The 23311-nt window shown below is 35.5% G+C and overlaps 2 protein-coding genes and 1 long non-coding RNA gene across 3 annotated transcripts; all 3 read right to left on the reverse strand.

Moving 5' to 3' along the window:
* Positions 1 to 26: 26 nt before the first annotated feature.
* On the reverse strand, positions 27 to 1059 carry LOC117681457 (uncharacterized). Its single transcript, XR_010711025.1, has 4 exons — positions 924 to 1059; positions 772 to 837; positions 450 to 662; positions 27 to 255 (listed from the first exon to the last, which is right to left on the reverse strand). It is a non-coding gene; the product is annotated as an uncharacterized lncRNA (long non-coding RNA).
* A 3134-nt stretch (positions 1060 to 4193) lies between these two features.
* LOC105346083 (myb-like protein X) lies at positions 4194 to 10706 on the reverse strand. The gene is made up of 2 exons (XM_011454542.4): positions 10569 to 10706; positions 4194 to 9623 (listed from the first exon to the last, which is right to left on the reverse strand). Exon 2 carries the CDS (start codon positions 9587 to 9589, stop codon positions 5456 to 5458), a length of 4134 nt encoding a protein of 1377 aa, XP_011452844.3. The 5' UTR covers positions 9590 to 9623; positions 10569 to 10706; the 3' UTR covers positions 4194 to 5455.
* Positions 10707 to 14577: 3871 nt separating this feature from the next.
* Positions 14578 to 20701, reverse strand: LOC105346082 (uncharacterized). Its single transcript, XM_011454541.4, has 5 exons — positions 20586 to 20701; positions 17444 to 17542; positions 16845 to 16904; positions 15501 to 15566; positions 14578 to 15116 (listed from the first exon to the last, which is right to left on the reverse strand). The coding sequence occupies exons 1-5, from the start codon at positions 20607 to 20609 to the stop codon at positions 15054 to 15056; spliced, it is 312 nt and encodes a 103-aa protein (XP_011452843.3). The 5' UTR covers positions 20610 to 20701; the 3' UTR covers positions 14578 to 15053.
* Between the last annotated feature and the right edge of the window lie 2610 nt (positions 20702 to 23311).

Below are 23311 nucleotides of genomic sequence, written 5' to 3' on the forward strand. Positions count from 1 at the left end.
TATCGGAGAATTGGCTCAATGGTAGCTCTCCCAAACACTCGGAAATCCAACCATACGTGGATATGCTAGTACATGTATATCTATATATTTCAATCTACCTCTGCGTGGTGGTCACTTGCTGTCTCACGTTCCTCTCCACGTCACAGGCGACGAGCCTCGTCTTCACTAATTCTGCTTCCCTCAGCAGCAGTGGGATGATCTGGTATAAAGGAAGAGAGAGTCCTTGGACCTTCACGTTCATCCTGCGATGCCAACCTGAAAATTAATTGTGAATGAATATACTAATTCTTACTCATAGAACAAATGTGTATAAATTTTATAACTACAACTTTCACCTTATAGTAAAATGACTAATTCTAGCCATATAGAGTTTTTCATTCTCCAAACTTCCAAAATAATTTAAAAGTCAGTGATAGATTTGCATGTGAAAAAAAATATTTATGGCTTACCTTCAACATAGTTGTTGGTTCTCACTTTGAAGTCAAAGACGCTCCAGGATCGGGTGTGGAAGACTAGACTTTGGATCCACTGAGTCTACCAGCTCCTCTTGGTGCTGTGGACACCTGTTTGTCATGGCATTGAAAACGTCCCCAACATGGTTCCAGGGAAGGAACGGCAATGCCATCAGCTGCTTGATGAAGACGTGGGTTGTCTAGCTCTCCCTGAAGGTTGTCGCAAGGACGCAAGCCAATTTTTAATTCTCATTAATAATATTGCTAAATTTACTATATGTCACCTACTAGTATATTTCATTTAACCAATTGTACATACCAGTAACTGCTTCAAAATCCACTGTCATCATCTCCTCAGCAACACTGTCAAGTTTCTCCTGAAGACCTACATAAAAAATAAATAACTATTAATAATATAAACAACCAAGAAATAATCAGTTAAAATTTTAACAACAAATATAACCATTTTACCTCAACATAGTCTTCCTTGCGTCACCTAAATATCAGTGAAAACACCAATGGCAACTGCATTGATTTCCCATCTTTATGAACAAAGGCATGAATGGAGAGTAGATGTCCATTGGGCTTCAGGAAGCTGGGAACAATCTGTGAAAGAAAAATTCATAATTATCCAATACCTCTTGATTAATTTATTTCGTTTATACTTCAAATAATACTGAATTTACATTTTGCTTACCTTGAATGTGCCATCGATATATACCATCTCTTGGAGTTTCATAGTAACCCAAGCTGGTGATCCCTGGCAAAGACAAGTTGCCTGACGCCATCAAGTCTGATGTCAGCTAACAAGAAGTAGGGGCAGCCCAAGAAACCCATGTCCATCTACAGAGTAAACAGAGAGAAATTGAAATAATGAAAACACGAGCACATACATAAAGGGGGGGGGGATAAGTACAATGTTTACCAGTTTACCTCAAAATCCAGATTCGATGGTTCTGTTGGTCTGAAGCCAGTTCTGTGCAGATTGACGTAAAGCTTCAAGTTTGACGTCTTTTGGAGCCAGGAACCTCTGGTCACCAAACATCAAACTTATAGGCAATTCATACATGTAGCTCTATAGAAATAGCCAGACCGAAATCTACACGCACAGTTTATCGATTGGTCGTAACCTACAGACCTAAGGAATATCACGGACTGCACGAAATAATCATGATGATGTCAGACTCAGTCTCACAGGAGACGATTTGGCTGTTTCTTTCAGCTAAGGTACTTATGTGCATTAACAGTATTAATTAAGTGAATTTTACTAACTTTTCATATTCAATTTATTAATTAGTTAAAAGAAAGATGTAAATATAAACAATAAAATACTTTGTTTGATGATTCATGTGGGTTATGAAGGTAGCAATCATTGCAGAAAAATATTACATAACCCGCTAACGCGGGTTATGTATTTTTTCTGCAATGTCGCCACCTTCATATCCCGAATGAATCACCAAAAAAGCATTTTATTGTTTAAATATTTTTAACGAGTAAAATATATAATAGGTGCCTTTGAAAGCTTATTATCTCAGTACTAAATGGCCCGTTCCCCCTGGGATGGGGGAGGGACTCTGAGAGAGAGGCTGCTTCATGGGTATGTGACACAGGTAACAATTATGGTGAATTCTCAGCGATGTGCGATAATTCTTAAATAACTATTCGACAATAATTCGTTCATGTTTATTTGGCTTTTCCTTTTACAAGTTTATTGAGCCTAGTAGTGTTAAAGAGATGTTCAGATTTGCACAAAATTAACAAAACAAAATGATTAAGGACAAAGTAAAATCCTCATCATTAACACCTACTATCATTGACCAATAGAAATGGTGTATTTTTTAAATTTATTTTTTAGACCCTCTCCTTCCCATTTTATGCATCGGTTGAAAAAAAAGTGTCCAATGTGAAAACTTCAAGCAGTAAATAGGCACACTGGATTTCTGGGACCACAAAAAAATATTACCATATTAATTCTGAATTATAATTTTAATTAATGTTTACAAACTAGTTTTTTCTTTTGATTCCTGCATCGAATGAGAGCGAAATTCTCTATGAAGGACTAATAGAATCATTCATTATTACAAGTGTGGGATAGTGAAATTCCACCGAGGGGACAAGATTCACTGTCTAGGACGAGGCTTTGCCGAGTCCTAGACCGTGAATCTTGGCCCCGAGGTGGAATTTCACTATCCCACACGAGTATATAATGAATGATTATTTTTTTCTCGCATTATATTAGCTTAAAAAGTGATGTTTAACAACTTTCTGTTATGACGTTCAAAAGATTACTTTCGGTTTATCCCTCCGCGTGCTTCAAATAGTGCAAGTTAAATGAAAGCATACGACAGTTTTTTCAATTAAAATATGAAAAATTGTAATTAATTATGCAACACAATTACTTAATGGATAATCTCAATGCACTATTTAGCATTTCCCTACAGCAGACAACGTTTGTTTACGTTTTAAAACAGCGTAGTTATACACAGTGTAAGACAGAAATATCTCACACTGCTGTCTCACACCGGACAAACCGATCTCACACCGGTGATAATCATACTTGCCAACTGACCCGATTTCGTCGGGTCACACCCGATTTTTCAACCCTTCACCCGATTATTTTTTATGACCCGGCGGGTCATGCTTTTCACCCGATTTTTGTCGAACAACCCGAAAATCTCCCGATTTCCGGATTTGGTTCATAAATTACGTTGCGCGTTTGACTTCCAGTTATGAACCTAAGCTGATCTTGGATTTACGTAACACGTAAACAATGCCGATGGCTATAACAGACACATTAAGTGTAATTATTATCGTGAGTTGTTTTAACTAAGCGAAGGTTTAAATCATTAAGTGTGATGGCTTCCAATAAGAAAAGGTCTTCATCGGGGCCAGCGGAATCAAAACCAACAAAAAGAAAACGATATTTTTGTACCTATCAACGTATCTGGAAAAATGAATTCCCATACGTAAAACAAAGTAATCGAGTACAAAACGAGGCTTTTGCGTTCTAAGTAACGCACATTTGATTATTGGATTTTGTGCCCAAAATGATCTGACTAAACATTATATAGAATGCTTTTTAATACACAAAAGTCTTAATTCCAAGTCACTTACAACTTTCATGCCATCATTTACAGAGTTAAAAAGCAAGGTTAACGTAGCAGAAACTCTTTTTGCATTTTTTTTTTCAGCTGAACACAACCTACTATTTTCTGTGTCAGATCACCTTACAAAATTCAAAATCAGCAACTGTTAGTTAAAATGCTTCTTTGCAATAAAGTATTACACATAAGTTTTAACACATATTTCTATTGTATATACCTTTGAAATGCATGATAAATATGTCGTGAATGTCGTTACGCGCTATGACCAGATTTTTTACTTTCCAAATCTGGTCATGACCAGATTTTTACATGTTGGAGGTTGGCAAGTATGGTGATAATGCGAGAAAGATAAAATGTAAGCTTCAACACTGGTAGCTGCAAGTCTGTAGCAGAGGAAAGCCCAAACGAGCGCATTTTTTAAAAAAGCGCCGTAAATTTCAATTTTTTGACACATACGGAACTGTATTTTCGTGGTCGTCCATCCAAATTTTACGAACCGGCCTAGAGCTACAGACGTGCAGCTTACACTTTAAAAAACCAGCCAGCAAATCATTTTATATTCTATCCAGTGGATTCTGGTAAATATCTTTAAAAATACATGTTCACATGTTGGTCAATAAAAAAAAATCTTCAAAAATTCACAGATGCCATATTTTAATGAGAAAGTAAACTGAAACAAGCAATTACACTTAAATATACATATATTCTCATTTTTCTTCAAATGTTGACCTATTAAAATTATACTTTGTATCATTTAATCATTCTAAAAACATTAAAAAACAAAATACTAGTGAGAAATAACATAACTGAAAATGAGAAACATTAACAAGTTTTCAGATTATCACACAAAGTATAGCAGCACCTATCTGAAAACAACTGAAATAAAAAATAATAAATCCATCAAAATGCAATCCACAAATTGCTGTATAGAGCACGGGAGCAGGAACGAACACACTTCCTCATATAAAAAGAAAGATAACTCGGGTCTCTAGTCGACCTGCCTGAATACTAAAAATTTTCAACTTGTTAAAAATTCGTTTAAATGAAATCATTTTAGGCAATTCAAACAGCGCTTGTAACTGGTTTTACAGAGGCCTATGTGTTATTGCAAATCAATAAGTTGATATTAATAAAAATATAAACATAAACTTGGATGGGTTTGTTTTGGATGGTCTTGACTCACTTCTGGATTGCACAATACATGGCTGCTAGCCCGCTACACAACAAACATTTAATAGTACCAATACTGGCGTTCCAATAAAAGAAATGGCACGATATGAAATATAAGTAAAAAACATGAAGATGAAAATATAAAAAAAAAAACAAAATAAACTTGGGAAAAATTTTAACAAATTTCCAGTTAAGAAAAAAATCTTAAAAAAAAACAAAAAATAATTGACAACATTCAAGACAATCTGGGAAAAACTAAAAACAAATGAAAACATTTAAAGATCTTCAATAATGATTTAAGTATAAACCAAAAATTGTTAACATTTTGCAGAGTTTTCATGAATCAATGTTCTAATGCATGATGATTTTTATATCAACGTTACACTTGCTAAAATACATAAGAGACATGATTTCTCACTTTTTCCCAACGAATGAATGGTACATGGTTTGGACACATCTGCAAAAAGTTCTAAATACAAAACAACTATTTCTTCATTGCTGCATTAATTTACATGTAATAGAAGTGGTCATGATCATTACATGAACATGTATATGTAAAAGGAACTATTTTTTTCCTCGCTTTAATAGACAACAATTTTATAGCATTGCATCAATACACTCCTAGATCCTTTGAACAAGTCAACACTTAACGATAAGTACATAACATGTTTCTTTCACACACTTCAAATTACATGAATAAAAACTGCATCACCACAAAAACAGTTGAGCTCATAAATTGAGCCTTACATCAATTCTCTGCAACTTGACACTACAACTTTTTGTTGTATTTGAGATCTGGAAGTAGTCTTTACAGAGTTCAATCCTTGTTTTACTGGTCCGTTCTCCATCATCGTGGTGTGAAGATGTGTTGGTGTCAGAGTACACACTAACACAGGACAAGCTCTTGAGGTAGTCTTTGCTACTTGTGTGTTGCTGTGTTTCCTCCATGGCAGAAGACTCATCCATTTCAATATCAGGAAGGTTATCACTCCAGATGTCCGACTCAGGCTTTCTGCTTTGGTGCTTATTCTGCAGCAGCAGAAGATTTTGTGTAACTTCATTCATAGCTTTCTGTTCCTCACCTGATGTCTCAGCAGATGTATTTTGGTCTCCACTGACTGCATGGGGCTCAGTTTCGCATCCATGCTGGACCGATTCTTCAGTAGTATTTTCTGTAACAAAAAAAGAATTCAACCCCACATCTGGCTCTGATCTGCATCCTTCTGAGGATCCTCCTTCATCTGGTGTATTTTCTTTATCTTGTTCTCCATTGCCTTTACCACTGCATGGAGAATGAATATTCTGTAGAACTTCATCTGTCTCAGGTGTAGCACAGCCTTTAGAAGTATTCTCCCCGTTTTTCCTCATATCAACTTCTTCAGTCTTTGTTGATGTTTCACTGTCCTGATCCTCAGGTTTTTCTGTGGACGCCATATCCTTTTGTACTTCTTTACTTACACCATCTTCTCTCCCATTGGCAGGGTCTTTAAGAGCAAAGAGAAGCTTGTTTATGTTCATGGATTCCTCCTCCACTTCATGATCTGATCCACTTCCGGAAGAAAATTCTACATTATCTGCTAGCTGTTTCGCGATCACCTTTTTAATATTCACCGGCTCCAAGTTTTGTTTTCTGGTTATTCTTTTTAATATGACTGAGCATGCCTTTAGTTTTGGAAGTTCTTGTTTCTCTGCCACATTGCTGGTATCTCCTGCAACTTTTGATTCAGCCAATGGTGGAACTTGTAAGAACCTTCGTAGACAGTACAACTCATCATCAACAACTTTGTCCAAGTTGCTAACATTTAAGGCAGGATTGTGAATCTGATTGGGCATGTTGGCCACCCCACTATGCATCCAGTTGTGTCCGCAGTGTGATACAGAGTCTGGATCTAACCGTGACAACTTTACACTGCATGGTCGTATAGAAGACTCACTATCCTCACTCCCCTGGTCTATCCATTTTCTTTTCTGACTTTTTCTGGAGTTAGTTCTAGTAGTCTTCAGAGTTTGTCTTCTTGTGCTCCACTTGGACAAACTAGACAAGGAGTCTCCACTTTTCCTCCTTTTTCTTGGAGGTAGTGAGGGAACACGAAAATCTGACACACTGTTTAATTCTTCTCTTCTCTGATTCTCGGTCTTTAAGACTGAATTCTGTTCAGACCTTCTGGTCAGGTTTTTCACGATGTTGTCGAACATTCCTGGCGTTTTATTTATGTAACTTGCAATAGTATCGCCACTTAACCTTCGAACACGTACACTACAGAGTTTTATGGGTGATGACTGACTGGATTTCAAAGCTTCATGACAACTACTTCCATTCCTTCTCTTTTTTCTCTCTGTCTTATGACCAGCTATCTCTAAGCTGACATTTTCATGACAACCTCCATTTAACTTCCTTTCTCTCAATGACCCTCTTTTTGACTCTGATGAGTAACATGCATCTTTTCTGACTTTTTCAGAAGAACTACTGGAACATAAAGGTTTATTCATTGATTTCATGAATTTTTCCTGCCAGGAATGAAAACTTACAGACTTGTCACGAGTGTTAACTTCACTCATTGTTTCAAGAGACTGTTTTGCTTCCCTTCTTGGCCTTCCTGCTGATGAAGAACTTGCATTCCTTCTGGAATTTCTACCTGATCTTTGCATGTCTTGGTATAATTTAGGTGCCAAGGGGATTTTGAAAATATCTGATCCACTAATTTTCTTGCCACTATCCGATCTTTGATTTTCTATAACTTTTGTAAATGACTCATCACAATCAATTTTCTGTAGGCTAATGGTGCATTGTTTTAACTGAGTAGACAGATTGCTGGTACAAATTCTATGTACTTTTTCTGGTACTTGTGAATATAGAGACTTATCTCCACTGCCCACCTTGTCCACTTTTATTCTAGCATTCCTTGGATTTGACTTATGTCTAAAATTAACTTCACTGACAGTTTCATGCATCCGAGTTCTTAATGTTCTCTGTTTTACTGGTGACTCTTTCACTCTTCCTTCTCCTCTAGATCTGAGTGGCCTTGAACATTCATTGTCTTTTTCTCGTAGTTGCAATTGATTGATAGCACTGAATTTTGCACATTTAGCAGTTTTCTTAACAAAATTATTCACTTTGGGTTCTGATGAAATACTACTATATTCTGAATTAAAAGACTGCCTCATAGATCTCTTCTTAATGGATTTAGATTTCAATGGACTTGTCGGAGATTTGAAGCTGTCGCTCTTTTCAGATTGTGCTTTTTGTGGTGATATTGCACCACTTGTGTAGCTTGCAATGGTGTCCCCACTCAAGCGACGCACCCGAACAGACAAAGCCTTCATAATAATCATGCTTCCAAACTTCTCAGGAGAACTGCCAGAAGGTTTCTGTTTATCATTCAGAACTTCTTCTGAGACTTTTTCTGTGTTTTCCTGATCCAACTGAGGACTTTCTAAAGAGGATGCCAATTCATCTCGGGAGCAAGAAAGGCCAGAGGTATGAATCATTTCTGATGATTGCTTTGCCGCCATTTTTTGGGGGGTTAACCCCCCTGAATAAACAGCTATGGATTCTTCACTAAGTCTTCTGACTTTTATAGAACACTGTTTAATATTTCCGAACAAATCTTCATAGTTTAATTCCTTACAGGCACTCTCATTCTTATCAACACTAGTCTCCAACAAATTTCTTGAGTTTTCAATTTGGTCTTCTTCATCATCTTTTGAAGCAGACGACAAAATGTCATCTCTTCCTTGAAATTTGTTTCTTTTCTCTGTATTTTTATCACCGTTGTCCTTATCAAAACTAGTTATTGTTTCAAACAAATTTCTTGAGCTTTCAATAGAATTTTCTTTATCTTCTCTTGAAGCAGATGACAAAACGTCTTCATTTCCTAGAAATGCGCTTCCGTTCTCTGTATCTTTCTCTTTACCAGGAATCTGGATTATCTCATCGTCGTTCAAATTGACTGTCTCTTGCAAGTCACCAGAATCTCTGTTTTCATCATTGTCTTGGACCAATTTTAAACACACTGGAGATGTGGACTGAATATCATCAGAAGTACAATTATTGGAGATATTGGAATTCCCATTTTCACTAGGAACATGTTCTTCTACCACTACCAAGGATTTATCCAGGTATGAATTTTCAGTACATGCATTAACTGATCGAACTGCTGAACAATCACTCGACAAGTTTTGCTCTCTATCATTTGTCTCTCCGTCGATTTTTTTACTTTTGTCCTGCTCAATCTCTTCAGGCTTTCCATCCATACTTTTATCTCTACCTTGCTTTGTTGTCAGCCTTTCAGGGTTTGGGGTTTTGGGACTCCTTTCATCTGACTGCTGCTTCCTCAATAGTCCTCCATCAATCTGATCTGATTCTGGTGAAGTTTCAGTTGCAGAAACATCATCCTCAGAAACCACCAATCCAGACATCTCCCTACAAATGGCCTCAAGTTTGATGGGTGAACAAGTGGTCCCCTTCTTTCGTCTTTTCCTCTTCTTGATTTTCCTCAGATACTTCTTGTCTTTGAGTTTATGTCCAGGATAAGTCGTTCCTGCCGACTCTATGCCGATCTGAAAATCAATCTCTTCGTATTCTTTCTGTTTATTGGCCTCAGCAGATCTCAGTCTAGAATTACTATCCGACTCTTTAGTATGCTTGACATCAAGCCTGGTAATGCATGTACTATCATTAATGATCAAACCTTTGTTTGACTTAGTTTGATCAGTGGCCTCTGTGGTCAAATGATCCCCAGCTTCATCTTCTTCTGTAGAGGGACTGATGGAATATCCTAGTTCGTAGAGAATTTCGTCAGACACGCTGGGACTTCTTATAGGCTGCTCCCAGTTGCTTTGATTATCAGACACACTACTCATTGTCGACCAGCCCTGCTAAAGTTCTCCTCCATCCCTATTAAGGAGAAAAAAAAGACATTTTAGCTCACCATGACACAAATATACAATTTTGAAGTTTCATATTCTGCTTAAAAATATATAACTGCATACATTCTGAGCATTTTTTGTACAATGTAGATATAAATAAATATAGTGCATGTACATGGATCATGATCTTAAGTCAAGTCTATGTAACTAAAGTACATTGTCCATCATAATGTTGTCAAATGATTTTTGCACAAGCTTATAGTTTAACTGATGCATTATTATGTATCAGTACGTATCAATTTGCTTTTTCTCATATGAGTTTCGTTTTTGCAAATATGAGTTATATTAAATCACAATACCATAAAGTGTAGTTTTTAAACCTTATGAGTCTGCATTTCTAAATCAACTGCAAGATGAATTAAAGTGAAAGTGAACTGTTTTAATGCCACTTAATTTTGTTGACACACATTAAGCAACCAAATTTACCCTGTCTAAAGTAGTGTGATATCGTAAAATGTCCTTTAAACAATCTTCAATCTTAAAACCTTGTATTTAACATTTCAGTCTGACTAAAGCCAGCCCCTACTAATTCACTTCGTTGTAGGACGACGAAGTGAATTAGTAGGGGCTGGCTTTAGTTAGACTGTTAACATTTGTGCTTGCTGTGCATAACATTTTAAGTATGGTTTTGCAGCATATGTTTCTTGATCTGTACATGTCCATTCTTTACTAATGAGACATATATAAAGTAAAGATATATCCTTTTTTTTTACTTCACGTCTATGCACGTCAAATTCTGCGTTAATATAGACAGCGACATAAATATATGTCTCTGATAGATGAGGAAACTTAATATACACTGGAGAAAAAAAATACCCATACATAGTTTATGGAGCCCATGAAAAAATTCTTTAGATCCTTAAATTTGTAATATAAATACGCTGTGTTTGGTATTACCCATGGTTTTATATACCTAGTTTCTAAGTCGATATTAATAAGGCATCAACTTCGATCGGTTTCTTGGACAACAGCGGCGCAGCACGGAACACGACAGGAAATTTATTTTTTACTTTCGACTTTAGTTGAATACCGATCCCGACTAAAATACAAATGCAGACTCCATCACTTTTGACGCAATAATTGAATTAATTACTACTACTTAGAATGAACTTTTATTTTTGCAAGTCGATTTTAACGTGTTTCATTTCCTTCTTTAGAGGCCATTTGCCATTTATAGAGTAGACCAGGTCCCTGAGTAGACCAAGAGCATGCGTCTCTGCCGTGCTAGATGTTTCAGTGACTATAATACAGAATAAAAACCCATGTAATATATGGGTGAAGGCTATACATATATTTATATACCTGTCCACTTCTCAAAAGAGATTAATCTTTGGGCGATACTGAAAGACTGGATCTTGCGTTTGAACTATCAAATGATGTTGCATGAACAGCTTCAAATGGTAATTAATGGCGATAGGACTGAAATTCTTATATAAAATGGCTTCTCTGGCTTCATCGTTTAATGAACTCCACTATTTCACCGCAACTGTACAAATGAAGTTTTAGAGAAAGAAACATATTAATACGTGTATTAGATACGATTTTTTATAAAAAAAAAATTAAGTTACTAGAAAAATAAATTGCGTCGGGTGCCGATGATTCTTTTCTTTTCATATTTTGATATACATTGAACTGATCTTTATGACAGATATAGGCCATAGCCCCCCCCCCCCCCCCCCCCCCACACACACACACATACACACTTTTTTTTGCAAAATTAGACCTAACTATTATAGGCACATTGCATCAGGGAGGGGCCTGTTGTAGGCAGGATATTCTACACACCTCCTCTTGTTGGTCACATGACGAACTTGACTTTTTTTTTTGGGGGGGGGGGGGAGGGGGTTGGAACTCAATAAATTAGTCCATTGTATAGCTTCTATAGGTTTCTTATATTTAAAGTTTAATGGCATCTTCCTCTTTCCTGATAAGATATCTCTCTATTGATGACGCAATCATCTCAGTGCAGACGACCTTGCTGCTGATCCCTCTAAAAAACACAGATGCTTGAGGACCCCAAGATTATAGACCCCCCGGGACTTTATTATTTTTTTTATTAAATTATCCTTTTATGACATATTTCTAATCTAATTTATACATTCATTGCCCCAAATTACCTAAAACAAATATTTTTAAAAAATCAGACCCTCTCAATATATAATACAAGAGAGGGTCTGATTTTTTTCAAAAATGTTTGTTTTATGTAATTTTGGCAGTGGATGAATAAATTAGATTAGAAATATGTCATAAAAGGATAATTTAGTAAAAAAGAAAAATATAGTCCCGGGGGTCTATATATTGGGGGTGGGGTGGAAGGGGGTGTCGATCCTGTCCTCAAGCACCTGTGCTAAAACACAGTCTGGTGGGTCATTGTAAAACAAGACGGGAATATCACTGGACTCAATAGTACATGAACTACCCTCTAGGGCTCATGATTGGACGAAGGATGTAGATTTGTAACGCGGCCCTATAGAAACACTTACCGAGTCCGACCTACGAAGACGTCTTTAAACAAATGCAAGCCAATGATTTTTTTTCTCGTTTCAATACGCTTATGAGGTACTTTGTCAAAAGCTTTTGAAAGTTTAGTAATTAGATGACACCGTCTCGTCTTTTGAGTTGATGTTGTAAGCTAAGTCCTAAACTAGCCGATTCTGACAATTAAGAACGTCTGTTATACAAAATTCAAGTTGTCTCACGATATTGATGTTGCTGCACATGTTCTGTTCCTGCATTTTGCATGTCACTGTTGCTGCAGATCTGTAGCTCTCAGGTTGAAAAAAAATTCTCCAATTTGTTTCAACCAGAGAGCTACAGATCTGCAGCTATTGTCACTGCTGTTGCACTGACTAAACGATAGTTTTCTCCACTTTTTTCTCTTTCCATTTTCGTAGATTTGAAAACACAATCGCCGTTTTCCACGCTGTTGGTATGAATTTCCGATTGATAAAAAGCATGAAAGAGACCCTAAAACATTGAATCTGAAGTGCAGCTCCCTATCCGGAAAAATTCGGATGGGTGACCTGGGACCCTGGTCGTCCATCCGAATCTTTTCAGACCGGGAGCTACACATTTGCAGCTAATTGAAGGTTAAAGAGCAAATCTCTCACTTTTTTAGTCCAATAGTGACTGATACGGCATGCCATCACATGGTCTAAAATTTTAGTCCGGGATTGTATCAGTTTCTCCTTTGTTGAAGTCGGAGGAAAACTGTTAATTTCAGATGTTGGTTTTCAATATTACTATATTTGTTTCTACGAGCAAAATAATAAACCAGCCTCTCCACTTTACACTCGTTAATTCTTAATTCTTGAGAAAAAATTATCAAACTTGGGAGGATTCGAACTTCTTAATGTATTTATTAACAAGAGGCCCATAGGCAACATCGCTCACCTGAGCAACAATTGGATTAGTTTCTGAGAAGAATTTGAAAGATCTACTCTATATATTCCTATCTTAAAATTCATCCCCCCATTGTGGCCCCACCCTACTCCCGGGGGTCATGATTAAACAACTTTAAATTTACAGTACCCGAGGATGCTTCACCATACGTTTCAGCTTTCCTGGATGATTAGTTTCTGAGAAGATTTATTCTATACATTCCTAAGTAAAAATTCACCCCCCCCCCCATTATGGCCCCACCCTACCCCCGGGGTCATGATTTTCACAACTTTGAATCTACACTACCTGTGGATGCTTCCACATACAGGCACGTAGGCACATATCGAGGGGGGGGGGGCAGCTATACTTTAAACTTTAATTTCACTGTTCATTTCCTTATTTTCAATTCATTTTTACATGGTCCCAGAAAAAGGGGGGGGGGGGCAGCCACTCCCCACCACCTGATGCTACGTGTCTGACATAAGTTTAAGCTTTCCTGACTGATTGGTTTTCTGAGAAGATTTTCTCTAAATATTCGTAAGTAAAAATTCAATCCCCGATTTCCCCGATTGTGGCCTCACCCCACCCTTCCCGGCTGATTAGTTTATGAGATGGTTTTTTAAATAAAGACGTTTTTCTAAATATTCCTATATAAAATTCACACCCCCCATTGTGGGTTTCAACTTTCCTGGCCAAATGGTTCACAAAAATAATTTTCAATAATTTCTAATTTTCTCCACTTGTAAAACGGTGTGGTCCTTAATTTTCATAATTTTGAATTCCCTTTGCTTAAGGGGCTTTGTGCCAAGTTTGGTTGAAATTGGCCCAGTGGTTCTGGAGAAGATGTTAAAAATGTGAAAAGTTTAGACGGATAGACAGTCTGACGACAGCAAAATATGATTAGAAAAGCTCACCAAGCTTTTTGCTCAGGTGAAAGCTCACTTGAGCCTTCAGCTCAAGTGAGCTAAAAATTCTTCAATATATTTAATAATCCTTAATTGAATATCATAATACAGGACTTCCTGAATCACTGGGGTCCTAAGATGATCCACAGTTTCACTATCTTTAATTTCAAAAGCATGTGTCTCAGTTTGTGCCTTGGGTCCTTTCTAATACGATTTATTTTAAGAAATAAAATATACAACATGACTATTTTACGTTGTACATTTTATTTGTTAAAATAAATTATATTAGAAAGGACACTGGCTACGTGGCTTTTAATGGCTTTGAGGTTGAGCTAGGTATTTTATTTCTGAAAAGTTTGTCAAATGTGATTCGGTTGGATAGTGATGAGGAGTTACGTCCCCATACTCTTATATCCTAAAGTGTTGTGAATTTTTTAACCTCTGCTCATTAGCCATTTCTGGCACTGCCAGTGATTTTGTGAAACCTTAAAACATGTATATATTTCTATCCCTGATGTTTTTTTTAATTTCAACCACTTTTAATTGAATCTTCGTTGTGGAGTTAAAGTTTAATATTGTGTACTCTACTTGACAACCCTTTTTCTTTTAAAATTAATCACAGATAAAAGAAACTGATTTGTGATTGTCCAGAGTTTTATTGAATATCAGAATGAAAAAGGCCACAAAGTGCAATACTGTATAGTGGAAGCAAATTTGATTACAACAACCATCACCATTCTAAAGATATTCGTTGAACAATTTTTTTTCTCAAAATTCTAATTAAGAAAATTTCATGAGTTTGATACAACTCAGAGCTGTTTATAAAATACAACAACCTTTCCTCATTGACATTAATTCTAAGACATAGTTTGGGGTTTTTTTTCATTTCATGATTTATTTTACACAGAACATAACCATAATGGTAATCAATTTTGAAACTGGTACAACCCACTTACACATATTTCTAAAGTCAAGATTGGTCTACCTGAACTTCGAATTATCACAGTCTACTAGTAAATGGCAGAGGCAGCAGATATTTGATTAAACACATAAAGGGAGAGACATTACTTAATGTTAGTCTACAATTATTAACATGTAAATTCTAAGTTAGATTATTGATTTTTTTGAATCTCGTCCCGAATTGCCTTTTCATTTGCTCCAACAACTTCCCCGACCTGAAAAAGAGAAAAAATGATTTAAGTTCTTTGAAAACAAACACACTTGACAAATATACTGGAACCATTATAGACCAACTTCTCATTTTACATCTTAAATATATAAATAAGTTGATATTCTGGAGAAGGGGTGGGTGGGGAGTGGGTGTGATGTAAATATAAATTCACACCCAATTTTTACGTATCACCATGTGGCAACTCTGAAAACCAAGACACCTAGCCATCAGACTTTTAAAAAAATAAAAACAATGAACATGGCCTAACAAAAGTATTTAGATAGTACCAGTATAAAAAGTACAGATTTTGGTGCCATTTATTGGTAACAGTATATACACTCAAGTATGCTCTATAGTTTAGAGCCTTCAAATTCAGCACAGTACAAACCTTTGCTCCATCCTTGTAAATATGGAATGTTGGCATGGCTGAAATTTCACAAGCGGCAGCAGTTTCCTATAAAGTAGAACACAATAATACAGTAGGAAATTTGTATATGCCCGGCAGCCCGAGAAGCAGTAGGATGCATGTATGTCTTCAAAAGATTCATGTTTAGTGTTCAGTAAACACTTTCTGTGGCAGAAATCCATTAAAAATTTGGGATGCATATCACACTCGGGTAAAATTGTTATACCTTCTATCTTTTTTAACACATTTTCTTAATTAAAATATTACCAAGATCATCATTGCTAATATTGTAAATTATGAATAATTAATTCGTCTCTTCACTTGCCCCAGACTTTCTCCAAAACATGCTACCGACCTAAAAATATCAAGTATGTTAAAGGACTATACATGGTTTGAGCCTAAAATGGCCCCCTTATATGAACATTGTCAATTTACTCTTGTTCTTTGCTTTCTTTGTACAGATATACTTATTAAGTTTTTCCTTAACTTTCACTTTGATTTATTTACCTACAATTTAAAAATATGACATCATAAAGTTTACCTTTACCTGCCATTTTCGCATTTTTAGCATAAAAAACCTTGTTTTGAGGCAGTTTTTCTTCATTATGAAAACATTGAGCGATTGCTTGAACAATTAAAATATTTTTACCAAAGATGTATCAATCGAATACTTATAAGTGACTAAAAGTTCGCTGTTGTTCAAAACGTCGCTCGATATGTATTTCCCACTCGAAAAAAGATTAGAAAAACATCAATTTTTCACTGATTTTGATTGAATTATAAAAATAGCGTCACTTTTGACATCATACACTGCCAGTGAGTGCAAAAAAATCAAATAAATAGGCCAAAAATATATTTTATATCAACTATTCTGAAAATTAACTAAACAATCTAATGTATCTGAAACACTTTAAAAATTGCAAATTATGGGGGCCAATTTGACCAATATCATATACAGTTCTTTACATCAAGATTGAGAGTCACCATTTTTTACATGTAAACAAACTGCACCACTTTAATTTATGGGGCTGGTGATGGTGTTTAAAAGACTATCCGAGGCAAGTAAAGAGACATATCAGTAGTAAATTGCATGAAGAATTTATTGGTACTGTTTTTACAGAATTTGCAGAATATAAATAAGGTTAATCACTCCAAAACTAGCACAAGTTTTTCTGCGCAATAAATACACCATTTTTTCAATGGGTGGCACTGTAGGTCCCACGTCGTCCTTCCAGATTTTTTCAGACTGGGAGCAGCCAGGTCGTCCTTCCAAATTTTATCAGACTGGGAGCTACAGAGCTGCAGCTACCCAAATTAAGTACGTACCTCATTTTCATCTACATCCACCTTGATGAAAACAACACCAGAATATTCCTTTTCCATTTCCTGAAATATTAAAAGATAGCTTGTACATGCTAGGTAGACCATATATTGTTATATATCACACATACATGCTTAAAAATAATATTGAATTGCTTAAATGCTTCAAAGTTTTTAAAATGGCATAACAGGCATATGCAAAAATATTAGTGTTTGAATTGTAACTTAAATACATGTACCTGCTAGGCTAGCTTTAAATGAACAGACCTGTCAACGAATATGACTAAGGTTTAACTGTATTTTTTATAATTTTTTCGTCATAAAAGGAAAGAAAAAGTGAGTAAGATCACATACCGCATGCTCTCTTATTACTTGCCATTGCAACACATAATAAATGACTAAGTATTTAATTAGTGCATGATCTAGATTTAATCTATTAGAGACCAGCAACTATGTATGTCTTTTAAGTGTTCTCTTCTGCTTAGGGTATGTTCACTGTGTTGCCCCTGGACCTCTGGCTAAATAAATAATTTTTTCTCTATTGAACGAGGTTGGCAGGTCTACATATAGACAGATACAATCCTTTCTACTCTCAAAAGCTGTACCTCAATCTTTGGAGCAATCATTCTGCAGGGCCCACACCAAGTAGCAAAGAAGTCAACTACGACCATCTTGTTATCCTTGATGGTGCTGTCAAATTCAGACTGTAAAGAAAAGATGTACTCTATGAAATAATTATATGGTCAAAATGGTCTTAGCGGCCATCCGAAATCAACAGCCACTCCTGACCAGCTGCCAGTTTTATTTCCACCACCCCCCCACCCCCTGACGATTTTTCTTACATATTTGTCCTGGAATAAGCAGCCATTCGTGTTGCACGACCAGCGACCAGTCAAATCCTGACCCATCATATTATTAACACTTTACTCAGCGGCTACTTGGTCGCAATATATCCCAATTCTGTCATAACATTTCAAGTGGGTTTTTTTTATCATGTGAATTTATAGATCTACTTCATAGTTATCTTTGAACTGCTCAATATTGATACCCATCGCAGACAACAAGGGTATACAGGTTTTGATAATTTCATTGCCCCAAAGCCCCAAATGTCTGCGATAATACCGTAAGTGACAGGGCTTAATGAATAAACAGCTCAAGCTGATTTTCAAATGCCATAAATAATGATCAACTAATTTTTTATCTATCAACAGATTATAAGCACATCATTTTTCTGCAACTAAACGCTTTAAGAAAGATTACATCCAGTTGAAATATTGCGTTAAACAAACAGAAGAAGTGCACATTTCAAAAAAGGTTATTTCAGTATGAAAGCGTGTGCTTCACCTGGAAGAAAAACCTGCTAAAAAATAAAAATCCATTGTTGTGTATCATATGCATCCCTTTCTTAAAAAGAAATATTCTAGAAAAAAGTACACATCATATTTGGCAAAATATGGTAATCAAATATTTTTGGTTGAGTGAAACCAACACAACTCGTGTTAACCTAAACTACAATAACAGCGGTCATGACTTTAATACAAACAAAATAATGTATTTAAAATTTAATTCTTTTACTTTGTTTCCAATTTTTGTTTTTTAATAAGCAACATATATATCATGATTAAAATGTATAAAGAGTCTTCTTACAAAGTTGTTTGAAAAAGATATATAATGAGTCATAATACTGTAAATTCTTTAATTTACGCGAGTACTTAATTCTGCAATTCCATGGTTTTGTATCAAATCGCAAGAACATAAAATCGTGATCACCAATTTTTTGGTTATTATTTCCTATAGTTTGAAACTGTCTGATAAATAAAAGTGAGATTTTAAAATCAGTGATGATTGCTTCTCGCGATTTCATGCGGAAATTAATTCCTTGTGTTTAACTCGGAATTTACAGTATATTAAAACTATGGATGAATTTCGATACTATCATGTTTGAATGGCCTATTCTGAGTGGGGGGGGGGGGGGGGCAAACTGGAATAAGAGCTTAAGTGGCCACTTCCAAAGTTTCCCAGTGGTGGCGTCTTAAACAGTATTGACAGTATATTCTACATAATTAATAATCCCTTCAAAAAAACATCCCAAAAGCAAAAATGTTAGTCATATTCCACAGTCCATACAATTTCATTTTCTTTCATTTGATTTTGTTAAAACTGTTTCATGCTTTAACAGATTAGACACAAGCTGATGACTCATCCTCCTATAGTAGTCAATGTGTACAGTGGTATCAATTTATGCATGTCACTATATAGAACATACTCTGATATATATGGATGTGTAATTATGTACCGTATTTAAGAATAACGAAAAAGGATATTACTAGTAGGAAAACCACTGGTTTTGCTTTCATTTTTTATGAAAACGTTGGCAACTAGAGTGAAAAAGTTTAAGTGACATACACACTATATTTGATAACAGAATTAACAAAAAGAGATAAAAATAGAAACCCAAAATGCTGTTTTGCAGTTTCCACTTTAGACATTAACATCAAAATAATGATACCTTCCTCATCTTCTTGATTATAATAAATAATAACGTTCATATAATTTCCTCTAAAAATTCACAAATCTAACATAATGCCCATGTAATATGACTTCCCATAACAAAACATAGACACAGCGACTAATCAAGCAGTTCGCTGATCTTCTATAGGCCTAGTTCTAGTTTTGCCACCAAGGATGGAGAAGGCGGGTTGGGGGTAGGGTAGAAAGAATAATCTTACCGTGACCAGGCTTTGCTCAGGTCATAGTAAGAATTTATCCCATATACTTGCAATTTAGCAGCCACGAAGCAGATCTGCTTCGCGGTAATTTTATAAGTCTGTTTAAAGTAATCTGCAGGGAAAAAACACATTTTTATACATTACAAACTTTTTGAACATGCACAAAATATCCATATACCAAGGCTTTTTGTTAATATATACAGCTTCAATTTTGTCAGAAATCGCACTTTGAATGTCTCGGATTTTATCATTAAAATGAAAACCATAAACAGCGAATTTTCAAACGTGATGTTTAAAGTGTCAGTGATTTCGTTGCCAAAACAGTTAATGTGGTAAAATGGGATTATAAAAAGAGCAACATTGTAGGTATTTGAGACCAACCATATGAAAATTTAGGCGAGATACAGCGTGATATAATTTTTTTATTTCCTACGAAGCGGGTATAATATGAGACGAATTCTATCGTTAAATCTATCTAGGACATCCGTCATTTTGACAATAGAACATTCTATGTGGGGGGGGGGGGGGGGGGGGGGGTATCGTGATACTAAGCATTCATCAAACTCAAATACACACATGACATAATAGTAAAACAAAACATATTCAAAATATTCAAAATATATTAGCAATCGGAAAATGTTTATATTTGTAAAATTGACTTTTAAAAAAAATATAATCCTTGGTTTCTGTTTGCCTTCAACGCAATGTTTATGTAACCACAGGTACTTGAATTTTTATTAAGCAATCAGTCGCTCAATAAGTCAAATATAAAAAAAAATTCGACCTCCTCTACATATAAATACATAGAGAAAGTAGAAATTTTTTTTATATTTGGCTTTTTGAGCGACTAATTGATAAAAATTCAGGTGCATGTGCGGTAACCCACCGGGACCGCGGGATCGCGGGACGAGCCTATCAGTATCATAATCATGGCATGGCAAGTGCTCTGGAATAATTTTAACTTCACAACATCGTGCTTAATATGCTTATAATAACAGTAAAATAAATATCGCCTTACCTTTGAATCTACCTGTTTCACCATTTTGACGCCTGTCTATGTAAAATATACAACAGAGGTATTGCAAAACGTTATTTGCCTCTGTGCGCGCCTCGCTATATGCTTGACTAGTCCCTTCATATCCGGACCACCAGTAAAACGGAAACAATCAAGGTACCGAAAGTACTTGAAAGGGATTGGCTCTGCTCTACAAACCGAGTGCATTTTCCTTCATTTAATTGTTAAATAAACGTTCAAACAAACTTATTATTGAATTTTTTTTTTTTGGGTGGGTGGGGGGGGAGGGGGGGGGGGGTTATTAAAATAAAACCAATATTTTTTCTGTAGTCTGTCCCGAGGTATTTATGCTACGCATTTGTACGATTCTTTTTATATAAAAATACACATACCTGTAAAAGAAGTGCAATTGAAATCGATGAAAAGGATAATTTCCAAGATAATTTTTTTTCCCTCGTAAAAATTCACAGGAATGAAAACCGATTTCCTACGGAGATTCAAAATGGGTAATATTGACATCTTTTCTCCATTCGGAAGTCAGTCGGAATACCTCGCACAGTTTTTGAACGTTATCATCCGGGCTTAAAAATGGCTGATGCAATGCAAAAGCCCTGTAGACTTTCTATTTTTAGCCGTTTATTGAAATCTGACTAGCCAGAGGGGGCGTTACAAAAGGGAAATCTTTGGATTTTTTTATACTATTGAATGAACATCGTCTGAATCAAGAGGTATTTATAAATATCGAATAATTTATGAAAATTTGCGCTAAAGATATCTTTGGACAGACTATTTTTTGAAATAAAGATAACGTCAAAGTTTTAATTATATAATATAGGATCTTTATATTCAGTATTATTTAACACGGTAAGATAATTAGTTTTAAACATCGAATATTGAGGTTTTTTCAATTACAATGTCGTAAATAAATATGAAAAAAAATTTAACACTAACGTACACAACTCAATATTTTAATTCATTTATATAATAACTTAAATTGTATTGACAAAACCAGGAACCTTTTAGCGTGACGAGATAGAAATTAAAAATAAGTACTAGTTTAAGCACCAATCAATTGTCCAAAGCTACTGCCTGGATCATCGTCGAAAAATCTCGATTGATGATTACAAGTTCGTTTTTCTCTTCATCAACGGGGTGATAGAGGAACGATTCCGAATGAAGCGGTATCTTTTTGGTTATCTTTTTAGCTCACCGGAGCCGGAGCGACGTCGTAAACTTTTCACATTTTCATCTTTTTCTCCAGAAGCACCGAGTTGATTTCCACAAAACTTGACACAGGGCATCAATGGGTGGAGAGGATTCAAGTTTGTTGTAATAAATGGTCACACTTTCTTTAAAGAAGAGATAATGATTTAGAATAATAAAAAAAATAATTGTTGGTATTTTTCAAAAATCTTCTAAAAAACGATATTGCCAGAAAAGCTGGAACTCATGTTGAAGCATCTTAAGGTAGTGTAGATTCAAGTTTATTCAAAGCATCATCCCCGGGGACAGGGTGGGGCGTCAATGGGGAGATCAAGTTTTACATGAGAATATATAAAGAAAAATCTTTAAAAATCCTCTTCTCGAAAACCATTAGACCAGAAAAGCTGTAACTTGTATGAAAGCATCCTCATGTAGTGTTGATTCAAGTTTGTACAAATCATTATCCCCAGGGGTAGGGGAATATGTACATGTATTTGCCTTTTATCAACCTCATACACAATCTGATTAAAACCATATCTTACATGTAGATCCACTCCGACAAATTCGATGTCGCTACAATTTTTACATCGAATTTGTTCAAAAGATCTGATTTTGATCAGATTGCCTCATACCTACAAATATAAAGAATATAATGTCTCCATATTATCTATTAATTCTTTCACAGTCCAGACCATATTAGAGCAACGGAAAGGGGGGGGGGGCAAGGCAGAGGGCAAGCCCCCTCCCTCCCCCTCCCAATTCATTGTGATTTCATAAATATTCGAATAGAAAAATAAATTTAGAACGAACTGCCACCTATATAGGGAAACTTAAGATAGATAAGATAGATACGACCCCCAACCTCCATTTCAAAGGATCACTGACAGGATTTTGAAGATTTGCAAAGTGAGTGCTTTCCTTGAATCCCTTCCCTCCTTTTCTTTTAAATTTTGCCTTTTATTATGCTATAGATTTGGAATAGAGGTGAGTGTTGCAGAATTAATAAACTTTGTTCTTCCAAAACTGCCTCTTTTTTTTTATCAAAACCCATAAAATATTCATGTTGATAAGTTGTGCGTACCACGTATTAAAACAAATAAACTGTTATTCATGCAATTTATTTCGTTAGAGAAACCGAACAGTTGTAACAATAGAGGGGGAAAACCCATTTCGACTGAAATGCACTGAGATCAAAATAAAATTAAAAATATCTTAAATAGATCAGAAGTAGTTTGTGCTGCATTACAAATAAAAATGGTAAAAACAATAAAATATCCCATTCTACACCCCCCCCCCAAAAAAAAAATCTCAGATACGAATTTACCTAATATTTAAGAAATATCGCAGTTTTAAATTTGCATTTCATTTTATAATATACATTTAATGCATTTTCATGGCACGGCACTTTAAAATTGCATTGAAACGGACATTACATTCTAGTATCAATATTGTCAGATTTCTTTTCAATGTCATCAAAAGCTTCGTTTCCATAGGCTGCTGACGTTTGGGAGCCGTTGCTATTAACC

This window comes from Magallana gigas, chromosome 2 (assembly GCF_963853765.1).
Source record: "Magallana gigas chromosome 2, xbMagGiga1.1, whole genome shotgun sequence".
NCBI classification, from domain to species: Eukaryota; Metazoa; Mollusca; class Bivalvia; order Ostreida; family Ostreidae; genus Magallana; species Magallana gigas.